The sequence below is a fragment of the Lycium ferocissimum genome, chromosome 3, assembly GCF_029784015.1.
Source record: "Lycium ferocissimum isolate CSIRO_LF1 chromosome 3, AGI_CSIRO_Lferr_CH_V1, whole genome shotgun sequence".
Classification (NCBI taxonomy): Eukaryota; Viridiplantae; Streptophyta; class Magnoliopsida; order Solanales; family Solanaceae; genus Lycium; species Lycium ferocissimum.
The window spans coordinates 12,395,211-12,409,374 of NC_081344.1; the positions used below are offsets into that span (position 1 = coordinate 12,395,211).

Consider the following 14,164-nt stretch of genomic DNA (forward strand, 5'->3'; position numbering starts at 1 on the left):
TCCGAACCCCCTCAGCTAAAAAAAAATACTGTTTTTATAAGGTTAAAATTATTTTTTATGTATATATAGTAGATGTTGAACCCCCTTAGGCTTCTTCGTATGTTTATTTTTTTATATTTTGAACCCCCTCGGTGAAAATTCTGGCTCCTTCACTGACTCTAAGGATATTTTTTTTGTTCATATGGGTACTTTTAGGATGTGGTTTTAGTGTAGGGATGTTTTTATACAAAAGCACTTGTGTTTGTATTAGGAAATTCACTATGTATAAATATTTAATTATGAACCAGTAATCAAGCTACAAGTTTGGTAGCAGATTGAGAACCTATAAACTTTAAATTTTGGCTTCGACTTGGCTTTATGTAGTAACTTCTTAACAGGTAAATTTCATTTTTTAATATTCAGATTCCCATAAAAAATGAAATGCATTAATCTGGTAGTCCAATTTTTACTATTCTTTTTGGGACCCCAGGATGAGTATTTTTGACAGATTAGCTTGATGTCCCATCAAGAATTAATCATTGAGTTTTGTGACACTTTTGATGTAACGCTCTAACTTACAGGCCTGAATGAATAAAAACAATCCAAAGAAACAGTTAAAAAAAAATGATATTAATGGAGCGTGTTGCACAGAAAGTGAACGAGTACACATAGTATCCCAATTCTCAACCATTTTGCAACAATTATTCTCCAGTAATAAGGAAAGGGCCTACAAGAAAAAAGTCGACATGACAAAATTACCCTATAATAATTGCTTTAAGAGGAAGAAATTTGACCCCTCCAAATGGGGTGGACGGGTAAAAATGGAACCGAGACTAAAATGATACTTCCTCCGTCTCATAATAAATATCACCTTAATAGAAAAGTTTTGTTCCATAATAAGTGTCATCTTAGGAAACCGTGACATAAGTTAACAATTTTTTCCAACTCTACCCTTATAAAAAAATTGACAAGTTAAAGTAATAGCTAAATGATAATTGGAAAAGCCACATAGTAACTTGTGTTGGATTCCTAATATCAAAAGATTTACTAGTTGCGCATGCTCTAATCAAGAAGAAAAAGTAATTTATTTTATTATATAAAGATAATTTAGTAAACTTTATATTGCATTATTAGTCTCCTAATATGTATGTTATTGGCTAAAGTGATATTTATTATGGGACGGAGGGAGTAGTGTAAAAGCATAGAGAGAAACTGACAAAACTGAGCATTTATGTGTAGCTTACAATTAGTCTTTCAAAAATATTTTCGAACAATTTTGATTCTTTAAGTTTGTCAAAAGTGGTGACATCCGGCAAATATTTTTACAAAATCTATGGGTCAAATTTAAGGGTAAATACGGGAAAAAATTAATCAAAAACACTAGGAAAGTCGCATTAAAATCCTACAAACTGCATCACAAAAAATTACACTAATTAGACAAAAAATACAAGTTGCACCTAAAAATATTGCACCTTACTCTAGAAATAAATCAAAATAACAACAACTGCACCTCCAAATGTGAATTCCCGCTAATATTTTTTTCATAATTCCTATTAAATCCAACGAATTTTGTTAAATATTTGACCGGGAGCTGCTCACCTTTCACAACCTTACATGACTAAACTGCTCATAAGGTAATCTATCTTCAAACATAAGAGATCAGTTGTGTTTTTTGTTCTACGCATAGACGACTTTAGAGCGGATTCAATGAGTTCAACTCAACCCATTACTTTCTCCTCAACTCGAAGTACATATGCAAAAGAACTTCATGCATGTGCAATATATAAATTAAACTGATCATCATTTTGAACCCACTGAATATATATAAATCCTTGATTCGTATCTGTCAATACAAGGCTACAAAATACAGAAGAAGCATATAATATTCAACCAACAAAATCATGCAACAGTTGCCCTCCAATAATATTATGATCTCTTCCTAACTGACGATTTTGTGCTTCAAATCCACCACCAAACAAGAATCCCTCATTATTTGCATCGATACCAAAACGCCGCGCTGCATTTCTTGGAAAGGGCTCTGATAAACCTGCAATTCCAATTCCACTATTGTTCTGATGAAGTCCCAACGTTAGTGACACCCCACCATTTCCACCTGACGACGCACTCATTTGATCAACTCCAACACGAGAATGAGATGAAAAATTGTCGTATGATAAATTCACTTGATCTGCTGGATCATTATTTCGCGTTCGTTTCGATGGAACTTGTTGAAATTGTTGTGCTGATGTAGATGGAAGTGAATTATTACTCGTGGGAAAATGTTCAATGGGATTATTGTTGTTGTTTTGGCCCTGCCTTTGTGAAGCAGATTTGTGAGCTTGCCTAGTTTCTAGCATGTGTATCTCTTCAACCATAGGCTTCCACAGTCTAACTCTTGCATTGATAAACCAGTTAGAAACCTGATCCAGTTGTGAAATACATTGAATTATATGATGTAGATGTCTGTGCGCAAAACACCAGCTATTTTACTAGGCATAGAGTTTAAGAAAGAAGCGAAGATTTTTAAAACTTGTAGTCTCTTAAACGTGCCATGACATTTGTGTAGCAGTAAGACTTATGAAACTTATGTTCAAACATGCCATAATAATTGTGTGACTATAAAAACTTCTCATTAAGGGTAAATTGAGAAATTTAAATTAAATTGTTTACAAATTTTAAAATGAACCATTTTTTTCTAAACGGATTAAAAAGGAAATTAGTATAGATTAATTCAAAGGGAGGAGTATCAAGGAGCGTAAATTTGAAAAATGCAAACCTGATTCCTGGAGAGACCAGTCTGTTTGGCCAACGTTACTTTGTCAGAGTCTGTGGGATAACTGCAACAAAATCAACAATAATGAGTTAAAATTACACAGACAAAATCATTACACAGATATATTTTTTTTCAACAAACATCCAGTCTACCACGTGTTCTACAGTTTTAACTCCATACTTTCACCTTGTCTTCTAATTCATAAATTTAATAAATGAAGTTCTGGTGCAATGACAGTGGTTCCTTCACCTTTAACAGAAAATCTCAGGTTCAGCAGGCCCTAAATTTTAATGGAGTCCTTTTCAGTAGGAAGCGTTAAAAGCTAGATTAGTTGGACCAGTGGATCAATTAAAGACATCGGACTCTTGAAGCCAAGGAAAAAAAGGATGAATATAGTTTATTAATTCAACATAGATAACATGAATTCAGTACTCTCTCGCGCGGTTTCATTTATATGACTATGATTGACGTATTACACGAACCTTTAAGAAAGAAAGAAGACTTTTGCATCCCAAGAATTTGGAGCTAGCCTTAGATATCCTATGACATTTCTACAGTTATAAAAGTATATCATAATGGTAAAATGAAACAGTTAACGTTTAAACAATTTCAAAATATGAAAATATATTATGCATTTTGAACAGATCAAAAACAAAAGAAAAAAAGGACTGTTATAATATAACGTATAAAATGAAACAGATGAAGTAGTATTAGTACTTACGGGTGCAAGAAATGGTCAAACAACCAAGCCCTGAGAACAGTTACAGCACGCTCCGGTAGACCTCTTTGTGGTCTCCAAACAGGCTGATGATGCTCAACAAATCCAGCATTGTGGATTGCTGCTCTTTGGCAATTATAACTATAAAGGCTGCCTTTCCCGACTGATCTTGTACTGGTAGAATCATCACAATTTATTTGTCTATGAGATTTGATTGTGTAGTTCAGTTGGTCAGTGATGGCATTTTTTAGGCACCTAAAATGTTTGGACAAAGCTTTTAAAGATAAGTTTGTAAATGGGGCTGCATTCCCAAGTCCAGGAACTGATTCAAATGATGCCACTACCCTTTGTAGCTGTTGATAGTACTGCTTGTACCTTCCGTATACCTGAGACATATCACCCAAAATGATTAATTTATCAAGAATGCAATGAGAAACTTCAGAGCGATTTATTTTATGTGTCTTAGTTTGAATGAGCATAGAGTTTAAGAAAGAATAATTTTAATCTTAGTCTTAATATAAAAATGTGTATAATGTACCAAATCTCTCTTAAATCTTGTAGTTTTACACATGCGACATGAGATATTGAATGTTAAGGAGTTAGTAATTTAGAAAGTAACATATTTTAAAAAACGGACTAAAAAGAAAAACAAGGCATATACATTCAAACAGATGGAGTATTTTGCTTATTTAAAACCATAAGTGCAAAAAGTTAATACAAATATGAATATGTTAAATTCCCAAGAACAACACTGTCGGAAAATAATACTCCCACTATCTCAATTTATTTGTCTTAGTTTTACTTGGCAAGGGTTTAAGAAAGTAAAAAACACTTATAAATCTTGTGGTCTTAAGCTAAAGATATATATAATGTACTAAAATGTCTTTTAATCTTGTGATCTTAAACATGTCACGCAGAATTTTGAAATTAAAGAGTTGTCAATTTAGGAAAGAGGCATTCTTTTTTTAAACAAGCTAAAAGAAAAAAAAAAGTAAGACAAACAAATTAAAACAGAGGGAGTAACTCATAAAAATAGTTACGCAGAATAACAAGAACAAGAGAATAATAAGAATACCAAGTCTTTTCAAAGTGAAAAATATAAATATTGGGGAGGAGCAATATAATATCATTCTAGTGAGAAATCAAACACTTAATAGCCATAGTTTCCAAATATTTTTCACTTTATTTGAAATTTATGAAGTTGAAGTTGAAAATGAAGTTGTGTTTGATTATTCGTTTTGCAAAACAGAGAAGAGAACACTTTATTTGAAATTTATGAAATGGAGTTGGAGAACATGTTTTGAGCAGTTTTTCAAATTTGAAATCCAACTCCAAGTTGGCTCTCGAATTTCCGTTTTGTTGAATGCTTTTTGCTTGTCTAAGCATCCCCCTATCGTGCTAATAAGGTGCCTTTTCTTATTCTGAAAGCTAGCCTTCTAACCAAACACTGATTTTGAAATAAAGTAAAAATTATTTCGAAAATAAATAAATAATTCTCATGGCCAAACGGGGCCTTAATACGTCACAAAAGTCAATCATAAGAAAACAACTCTCTTTTATTTTACATAATTCACGATAATATCGCTCGGCTTATTCCCTTATACTTCTTTGAGTTGGTGTCACGAAATGAAAAATTGAGCTCCTATTTATAGGACGACTTGCCAGCAACAAAATCCAATCAAATTGATTTCCAAAACATGGTGCACCCTAAAATAGTTATGATATTATTATTCATCTTTTTTTCCTAGTCATGGGACAAGTTCCCAGAGACTCATAGTTTCTTTTCACATTTGATGTCATTAATTGCTATATTTCTGAAGCTATTAAAACGCACTTTCATTAAGAATAGATTAGATTTATAAGATAAATATCCAGTGCTTGGAGCAATTGATCCAGGCCTGGTATCAAAATCAATCAAAGATTTTGTGATTACACTGGGCTTGAATGGCTTTCTAAAACCCTTCAGATAAAACGAAAATAACTTCTATAAGTTGTTCATTGGTGTGAAAATGAATTTTTTTTTTTTTTTTAAAAAAAAGGAAAAGAAGAGTGAATATAATGTTGTATTAGATTTAGCTCTCTAGGCCTATAAGTGCCTCTACTTGGGCTATATTGCTCACACTGTCAAAAATTGTTGTCGCACCGTATTGAATCCTTCAAAAATGCATTAGTTTTGAAGAATTCAACATACAGACGACAACATTTTTAAGGAGTCGGAACTATATAACCTTTAGTTGATCATGTTGGCAACAGTCCAATTATAAAGGCTAGTTTTGGACTCGGTGCTGCCCCAAACTCTAAGTAACCTTACCGACTTATTAGCAACAAGAATAAGGAGAGAGTTAAGTATTTTGGACAATATTTGAATGAAGTTGAAAAATTAAGTATTTCGGACTTATTAGCTACAGTACCTAGCGTCGAACAATGAGAACACAAGCAAATGCCTTGACATGCACCGTCACAAGTGTACAGAAGAATATTTGAAACATTGTCAACTCAAGTTCATCGATTTTAAATCACAATACAAGTTCCCTTATCAGAGAAGAAAATAACTACACTGCCACACTTCAATTTACCAAAGTACTTAGCCCTATGAATTTGGAAGATCATGAGGTGTACAATCAAATGTGCAAATTTTCTGACAAATATAGGTTAGAGATAGAGAAAATTTGTTCATTTAGGAAAATGCGCTAAAAATAGAAAATTTTCATCGGACAGATTTAAGTCATGTAGTTTATGAAAGATTTTAAGAATTTTATTTAGTCTTTTTCCAATGTAAAAAGAAAATCAGAGGAAGAAAAGAGGGTCTTGGATGTTATGTCCTTAAGGTAAATATTTTTTCTTATAGATTCCCCTAATCTCTTCATCCTACAATACGGCCAAATTAAGTTTCATTATAACCTATTAGAACTCTTTCAAATACTGTCAGCCACTTTAAGGCACCAATCTTCGTGCATATATTCCTTCCAATCACCTTTTTTTTAAAAGATGATTTAGTGATAGAACTTCTATGCCTAAAAAGCATAAGCATCTACATACCTGATAATACAACCAATTAAGGGTCAAAAGAATATGTGCATAGAGCATATATAAATTGGATACTGCATGTTGGCACAAACATTGAAGAATAACTCTAAGCCTTAAACGATGAATCTTCGTTTAGCTTTACAGAAGCTACAATGAAAGAAATCAACATACGAGTTTTCACAAGGGACTAAGGGAGTAACTAGGTAGTATCATATGAGAGAAGTGGAGCAAAAATCCAAGACATATAGTGTAATGGTAAGAGTTTAATCTCTAAAAAGGTGTAATAAAGATACTGTTAACTTAGAAATACAATTCACATAAATTGGACACTTGCTTGAAATTTGTTTAAAAAGGTATATGAAGTTGAAATTGAAAAAAAGGGTATTTGAATTATGAATTTCACTTCGAAGAAAATATTGAAATTTTGTGAGTGAAAACTGTGAAGTACTTCTCAAACTAGTTTTTTAAATTTCAATTTTTCTATTAAAAGTTTGAAATAATGGTCCAAATTAAAAAAATTCACATATTTCAATTTATGAGAATTACTTTCCTTTTTAGTTTAAAAAAGAATGTCAATTTCTATATTTAGTAACTTTTTGATTCAAATCTCATCTGACATATTCAAGAGTTCAAAATTCAAATGACATTTTGATACATTATACAAATCTTTAGTTTAAGACTACACGATTCAAAATCTCTCTTGCTTTCTTAAATTTTTGTATTCAGTCAAACTAAGAAACATGAAATGAAATAGAGAAATTACTAATTTGGAATAATCTTGAAAAATATTATTTCAAATATTTAAAATCAAATTTATGGCCAAATGGTTATGCTAGCTGATAGTGTAAATTAAAAATGTAACCAGTATATAAGGTTAAATCACACCAATTGTAAAGTAAGCTAAAAATTAGTTCATCCAGAAAACATTGAACAGTCAATTATAATTCTTAGATGTCGAAAAACAAGAAAAGAAAAAAAAAAAAAAAAAAAGTACCTCATCAAGCATTGAAATTAACTTGGACTTGTTTTTCCTGTGCTCACTTCCATCATCATCACCTATAGGTGGTGTATCTGTTGAAGGATCCATCACTACTAAAGAATCATCATCACCAGCTGCTAATAATTTCTCAGAATAAATCCCTCTATCCACATCAAACACTTCATCCATCAACTGTTGTGCGGGCTTCAAGAATCTTGATCCCTTGAGAATTGTAGCATACCCAGTGAATGGTCCAAGAATAGTACTACTACTCTTTGATGACATGTCAGTTGAGAATATTGATGAGTCATATCGTTGTAAATTCAGCTCCAGTGGAACGCTACTACTATTACTACTCCTTTGATGAGGATTATGAGATGATAAAGACAAAGATAAACCTTGACCTGTTGTAACATTATTAAGACTACTACTACTATTATTATTATTGTCGTTGTTGCTAATAATATTTGCCTCATGAGCTGATGATAGTTCTTGTTTATACAGCATATTATGAAAAGGCGACGAGTGATCAAGAAATCGAAGATTTTGATGAGGGTTATAAAGAAAAGGGTTGGGGTTAATTTCTTGAAAAGAGGATTGTGGATCCATCAAATGAAGACCTTTTTCCAAATCTGAAGGGATAGTGAGTAGTGATGGTGGATCATTGTAAAAGGGAAGTAAAGCAACACAATCAGAGACTCGAAGCCGATCTCTTCTGCTTTGTTGTGGGACATGGTATGCTTCAAATCCTTCAGCCATTGAACCCTGCAAACTATAGGGAAAGAGAAGCACAGTAGTGTATTTTTGGTATATATGAGTAGATGGAGAGAGAAGAGATATGAGTCAGGAACAGTAAAGAGATGTGGATGATGGGATGATGAAATGAAAGGCTATATTTATTACTCTCTATCTATATAGCTCATCATGTCTTTCACTTCTTAGCTGCAAAATATTGGCAGAAAGAGAGGATTTCCTCCTCCTTTTTCGCTCCGTATTCGATACCCGCACTTCGAGTTGGACTAATTTGTATTCGGGTTGAAAATGTTCAGGTATAACACACTCTCTAATAAAGGGAATTTCGTACCCAATAAGACTTGTATTTGAAACCTTCTATTAAGAATGTAAAAGTACTTATGATTATACCACAAGGTAAGTTGGTGAGAATTTCCTATTAATTCACTCAATGAATACTATTAATTTCAGTATAAAATTCTCGCATTAGATTATGTGAAAATCTATGTATTCATTTTATGCCGGATCAATGAAATAAATACATTATATGTTTTATAAACAAGAAATGCTCTTTTTAGAGTAATTGATTTGGGATAGTATTATCTTAAGTACTCCCTCCGTTCCATTTTACTTGTCTCTTATACGAAAGATATATTTTTATTTTTACTTATTCATTTTAATAAATCAAGAGAAATTTACTATATTTACTTATCCATAATGCGTTCACTATTCATTATCACAATTCATTTAATATTAATCATCAACATATATATTATATCTACAATATTACTTCCTATACAACTTACTTTTAGGAGTCCTTTGGTACGCGAAATAAGATGGGATATTTCTAGATTAAATTTGGGATAAATTTATATCTTGTTTAGTTGAAGACATAAATTTATATCTTCAATCAAACAAAATACGTATAAAATCTATCCCAAACTTAATCTTAGAGATCTCATCTCATGTTATCAAGCTTGATATTATTTTATCTCACATTTCAAATACGTTAAATTAATTCAGAAATTATTATCTTTAAATTATATTTCAGAAATAATTTAATCCGCATATCTAATGGGGTGAATAGGGAAAGAGAGAACCAAGAAGGTGGGGGAGGGGGGTCTGAGGGCGGCCAAGTTGACACACTAACATGTACATGGATGTGTGGGGTCTCAAATTAACTTAACTTACCGCATGGGGATGTGCAATACTAGAACCACCTGTTTCTACCTGCTAATTATTGGCTTAGGTTAACTCCAGATATTTTTAGGGACAGCCTGCACACCCCTTTCTCAAGATTTTTATGATACTAATAATTGGGTTAGTGTTAGGAGTATGTACATTTGATACTTTTTCCTTTTTCTAATTTGGAAAAGGTTCAAATTTACCTTAAAAGTCTGTAAAATAGTTTAAAGTTATCTTCCATTAATAACTTGAGTCAAATATATCTACGTAGTTATAACAATGGTTAATATGCTGTTATTCACTAATATTATAATGAGCCACAAAACCAAATGACTCATTGTTAGGTTACGGAATAGTGAAGGTGTAAAATTGCTCAAAATTGATTTGTGTGGAATAAATATGTTGCAGCCTCACCTGGGGACGCAGCTATCTAGGAGGATGTAGGCAAGGTGCTTAATTGAATTCCTTTTGTTAGAAAAATTATTTCGCACACATAGGATATAAATAGCTTATACAAAATGCGTAGCATGTAAATCTCATTCACGTAACGAAATATTCCATTTACAAATCCTAGATGTGACGTGCATTATCTTGAATCCTCTTATTTTAATTTTTAATTTCGTCAATGGATTCTCACCAATAAATTTGTATAGTAATAACTACTAAGAAAATAAGTACTCTATCCCATTTTATATAAAGGCGTTTGACTGGACACGAAATTTAAGAAATAAATGAAAAAAAATTAAAACCTGTAGTCTAAAACAAACCATAAAAATTTTGTAGCTATAAATCATTTCATTAAAGGTATAAAGGTAATTTAAAGTTGAATTGTTACTAAATATAAAAATCTTTTTGGGACTGACTAGAAAGAAAAGAATGTCATATAAATTGGAACGAGATAAGTATGCATTTTATTTATTTATTTTTGTGTAGCGAATTCATACCCAGGACTTTACTAAGTAGTACTGTAGTAGTAGTAGTATATTTGTGACAAAGCTATTTAAGACAAAATTGTCATGTCTGTGTGATTTATTATGTCCTATGTTTGTTTTTTGGTAGGGTTACATGTTTGTGATGCGTATGGCGTGCGTGAGAACAGCAGATGAAGACGTACTGGACGTAAGTGAGGTTTTGCCTATGCCAACACTCAATCTACCCATGAGTACTAGCTTTATTGTGAGCCTCTCTACTTACGAGGTCTTACATTAATTTGCCAAATTTAATGGTTCAAACAAGTAAAGGAAATGTTTCACGATATTGGACGTCAACAGTTTCCAATAATTGATTACCTAAACTTTTTATCTGGCGCTACTCTAGTAAATACGAGTTGTAATTCTAACTTCCGACTTCTAAGTAGTGTGACTACGACAAGGTAGCAAAACAGAAAATATTTTTCACTCACATATATCTTAAATCATATTTGTGGTAAATTTTATAGTCCCATAGAATCCATTTACTTAACTTCGTCTTAATTTAGATTTCAAAAATTATTTTGAAGTTTTGGAATAAAAGATATTGGAAAAATGTATGTATGGTTATATTTCGAAAAAACTTTCTGGATTCTTGGAAAAAATCTATAATCAGATTAGTTTTGGTTTTCGGAACCGGAGTCTTTTTTGAAGAATTCACCAAAAAAGTAGTCTTAATCCAAACAGGTATGTATCACAGAAATATTTTAGTGAGTTGATAACTCCCGCTTATTGTTGCTGGAATATCGATGGTATGATGACATATACTGTCATGCATGCAAAAGCCAAAGCCAAAGCTTAGAGAAAAGACATCATTTAACCCCTGAACTTGGCATGAAAACTCAGTTTGGAAACTAAACTTAACTTCTATTTATTTACCCCCCTTAACAACTTACGATTTAATTATCTTCCCCCTACAGTGGCCCCGGACACTGGCGCGTGTTTAACAGCGCCTCACCCGCGCGTTAATTAATTTTTGTTAACGATTTTTTTTTTTTTTGTTAATACAAATCGGCGAGGAGACGATTATAATTCGTTCCCTTTTTAATCCCAACCCGACCCACCACCCTTTAGAACCCTAAGTTCAACTTCATCTTCATCTTCATCACCTTGATAAATCAGCCCCATTTTTTTTTCCCCGTTAATTAATTTTTGTTAAAATTCCTCTTGCTCACACCATTGCTCCATTTTTTTTTCACATATGTATTCTTCCTCCACGAAATTTCTCCATCAAATTTCTCCTCCAAATTCTGTCCATAATCACTCGTGTTCTAATTCGAAAATTTTGTGGGTTCATAAATGTCTCAAGGTAGTTGTTCATCTCACGTAAAATGTAATTGTGGCACCATTGCAAAACACCTCACTTCATCGACTCTAGTAATCCCGGACGGAAATTCTACAAATGTCAGGGCCTAAGGGCAATTCTTGTGGATTTTGGGAATGGGAAGATGAATTGTTTCTGAGATGCGGTGGAATAATGTTCAAAGTTTGACGTCGTTGTTAGATGCGGTCAAGATCGAAAGGGACAAATTGCAAGAAGAATTAATTGCCATTGAGGCTAGACATCTAAATGAAGTTAACAAAATGAAGGAGGAATTAATTGGCTTGAAGAGTAAACACAATTTGACTTGAAAAAAGTTCTAAACTTGGAGGAGAAACTTGCAAATACAAGGATGTTGCTTTTGATTTCGTGGGGAATATTTATTGGCTTTTTGGCGGCTTCGTTAATCAATTTGAATTTATGTTGTTGTATGTTGTAATCGCGTAGTAGGTAATGTAAGAACTTTATGGTCTTGTTGTAATGTAAATGTCATGGAAGAACTTTATGCTCTTGTTGAAGAATTTTGTTGTTATGGAAAATATTACCTTGAAAATGATAGCATAAGTCGAGAAATTTTATAAATTACTTTAAATAGAGAATGCGGAGACCTAATCTATCATTACTATCTCCGGATCCTCCTTTACATGAACAAAAAACGGTATGCGGTTCTCATCTAAACATGCCTTAAAACACACACATCTCTATCCCTAATTCGGCAGCATCAATGAAGGCTTTCCAACCTTGAGCGAGGCGCGTGTATACGCCAACCTTGTATTTCATATTATACTCATGATCGTCGTAATGAACAACAGCGTCCTTGTCGGTGTTTGGAAGAAATTCCGGTATGTCAGTTGGAAGGATACGTAAAAAAAAAAAAAACATGTTATTACCAAAAGAGGTAAAAGAACAATTGAAAATATATAATACGACAAGACTTACGAAATCGTCTTTTTCGACGTACGATTTCGTCAATTCTTTGTCAAAACATGCGGCCATTTCCATTTCATCCATCTTAGATGAAGGTGCCTCTTTAATGTCACTATATGTGTTAAGAGTTATTTGAGTTGAGTGAAAGTGAAATGGAAAGAAGGCCTATTTATAGTTGAGTTGAGTTATAGTGTTAGTGTGATCAAGTACTTAATGATGTCTCGGATTCATTGGTTTTGACCATCACTCCCAAGTACCAACTACCATCATTTACTAACTCGGATTCAATGTGTTTGGTAGCCAAATCTGTATAATGCATTTACTTGCATCCATTCAATGCGTTTTGTTTGCTCAAATGTGTACAACTTTCAACGTACATTTCCTGAAATGTGTAAACCTTTGCTCAAATCTGTTTACTGCATTTAGTGTTATACAGGGCAAAATTGCAGTCCTTTGCTTAATATTCCAACAATAGAATGTCACTACATATTCCGTTAAGTTGGACATATCGCTTGGGTTGCTTGTCTCAAGCTGAATTCATACTTATGTTAATTGTTGTTAATTTTGTAAATGAGATTAAGCATGTGAGTTGGAACAATATATGCGTAAGAAGATTAAAATGCAAGCTCGATACGAGGCATACTTTCTTAGAAATGCTGGCTTGAATATCTTTGGAGGGCGAGACTTTTAGTTATATTTAGTTATCTTGGGATCCGGCGGACTTTTAGTTGTGTTTAACTAAAAGTACTGCTTGGGAGGTAGACTTTTAGTTATGTTTAGTTATGCTTAGTCCGGCAGACTTTTAGTTGTGTTTAACTAAAAGTCTGCCGGAGAAACGAACTTTTAGTTATGTTTAGTTATGTTCTCATATCGTTTCTTATATTCTTGTATTATCGGTTATTAGTATTAGGAAAACTTAATACATTGATTATGTTTAGTTATGTTTAGTTATCGGTCCAAATGAGACTTTTAGTTGTGTTTAACTAAAAACGCCGGAGAAACGTAACTTTTAGTTATGTTTAGTTATGCCGGGTCCGTGACTTTTAGTTGTGTTTAACTAAAAGTACGCCGGAGAAGAACTTTTAGTTATGTTTAGTTATGCCTGTACGTTCTCATATCGACTTTCTTATATTCTTTGTATTGTCCGGGTTATTAGTATTAGGAAAACTTAATACATTGATTATGTTTAGTTATGTTTAGTTATCTCGGTAAATGAGAACTTTTAGTTGTGTTTAACTAAAAGTCTGCCTAGAGAGGGCAGACTTTTAGTTATGTTTAGTTATGCGGTCCGTTCTCATATCGTTTCTTATATTCTTGTATCCTTGAATGCTTATTGTTTGGGCTCCTTCTATTTGAAAGTTAATTATTTATTAGATTAGCTCGTTGGTGGAGGAGAAATGAATCTACTCGCTCCCCCTATACTTCCTAAAGAACAAATGTAATGTTTACAATGAAACGTGCTTTCACCACAAGGATAGCTTCTCTATGCATTTAATGTCATGCACAACACCGAAAACCGAAATGCCGGAAAACCGGGAAAATATATAGCAAAATT

At 32.8% G+C, this 14,164-nt stretch overlaps 1 protein-coding gene across 1 annotated transcript; it reads right to left on the reverse strand.

Moving 5' to 3' along the window:
- Positions 1-1,779: 1,779 nt before the first annotated feature.
- On the reverse strand, positions 1,780-8,555 carry LOC132049746 (BEL1-like homeodomain protein 9). Its single transcript, XM_059440666.1, has 4 exons — positions 7,492-8,555; positions 3,474-3,856; positions 2,756-2,816; positions 1,780-2,399 (listed from the first exon to the last, which is right to left on the reverse strand). Exons 1-4 carry the CDS (start codon positions 8,233-8,235, stop codon positions 1,866-1,868), a joined length of 1,722 nt encoding a protein of 573 aa, XP_059296649.1. The 5' UTR covers positions 8,236-8,555; the 3' UTR covers positions 1,780-1,865.
- Positions 8,556-14,164: the final 5,609 nt, after the last annotated feature.